The 1,101-nt window shown below is 44.7% G+C and overlaps 1 protein-coding gene across 1 annotated transcript in view; it reads left to right on the forward strand.

Moving 5' to 3' along the window:
• The window catches only part of AHNAK (AHNAK nucleoprotein), a gene marked incomplete at its 3' end in the record, with an annotated part of 6,092 nt that extends 4,996 nt beyond the window's left edge, over positions 1–1,096 (forward strand). Inside the window, exon 5 of the mRNA XM_026056324.1 lies at positions 9–1,096. Coding sequence (XP_025912109.1) covers positions 9–1,096 — 1,088 coding nt within the window. The remainder of the gene's footprint in view (positions 1–8) is intronic.
• Between the last annotated feature and the right edge of the window lie 5 nt (positions 1,097–1,101).

Here is a 1,101-nt window from a genome sequence, read left to right on the forward strand (position 1 = left end):
TCCAGAAGGTAAACTGAAGATGCCTAAGCTGAAAATGCCCAAGTTTGGGGTGCCCGGCCTGAAGGGAGAGGGTCCTGACGTTGATGCGACGCTTCYGAAGGGTGAGGTGGATATTTCTGGTCCCAGGGTAGACATTGATGTGCCAGGCTTGGACATTGAAGGGCCAGAAGGAAAAGTAAAAAGTCTCAAATTTAAAATGCCTGAACTAAATATTCAGACACCTAAAATCTCTATGCCAGATGTAGATCTCAGTTTGAAGGCCCCAAAACTGAAAGGAGATGTAGATATTTCTGGTCCGAAGACCCATGGAGACCTCAAGGGGCCCAAAGTGGATGTGGAAGGTCCCAAAGTGGATGTTGATGTGCCTGATGTAGACTTGGAATGCCCAGAAGGGAAAATAAAAGGCCCCAAATTTAAAATGCCTAAGCTTAATATCAAAGCACCTAAACTATCCATGCCTGATGTTGATCTGAACCTAAAGGGGCATAAGGTGAGAGGAGAGATGGATGTTTCTGCTCCAAAGATAGACAGTAACTTGAAAGAGCCTGGTGTTACTCTCAAGGGTCCAAAAATAGATGTTGAGGTCCCGGATGTTGACCTGGAATGTTCAGAAGCCAAACTAAAAATGCCTAAAGTAAAGTTGCCTCATTTTAATGTGTCTGGGCCAAAGTTTGAGGGGGCCGACATAGACGTAAATCTGCCAAAAGGAGAAATGGATATTTCTGGACCAGAGGCAGAACTAGACACTGAAGGACCAGAAGGCAAATGGAAAGGACCTAAGTTCAGGATGCCTAAGCTGAACATTAGAACACCCAAAATATCCATGCCGGATGTAGATTTGAACATAAAAGGACCTAAAATGAAAGGAGAAATGGATATTACAGTTCCTAAGATAGAAGGTGATTTGAAAGGGCCAGAAATAGACATTAAAGGGCCCAAACTCGATGTTGAGGCACCTGATATTGATTTGGAGTGCCCTGAAGGAAAACTGAAAGGTCCCAAATTCAAGATGCCTGACATGCACTTCAAGGCACCCAAGATCTCCATGCCCGATGTTGACTTTAACCTGAAGGGCCCCAAGCTGAAGGGTGATGTGGACGT

Source organism: Apteryx rowi, unplaced genomic scaffold, assembly GCF_003343035.1.
Source record: "Apteryx rowi isolate R43461 unplaced genomic scaffold, aptRow1 scaffold_1308, whole genome shotgun sequence".
NCBI classification, from domain to species: Eukaryota; Metazoa; Chordata; class Aves; order Apterygiformes; family Apterygidae; genus Apteryx; species Apteryx rowi.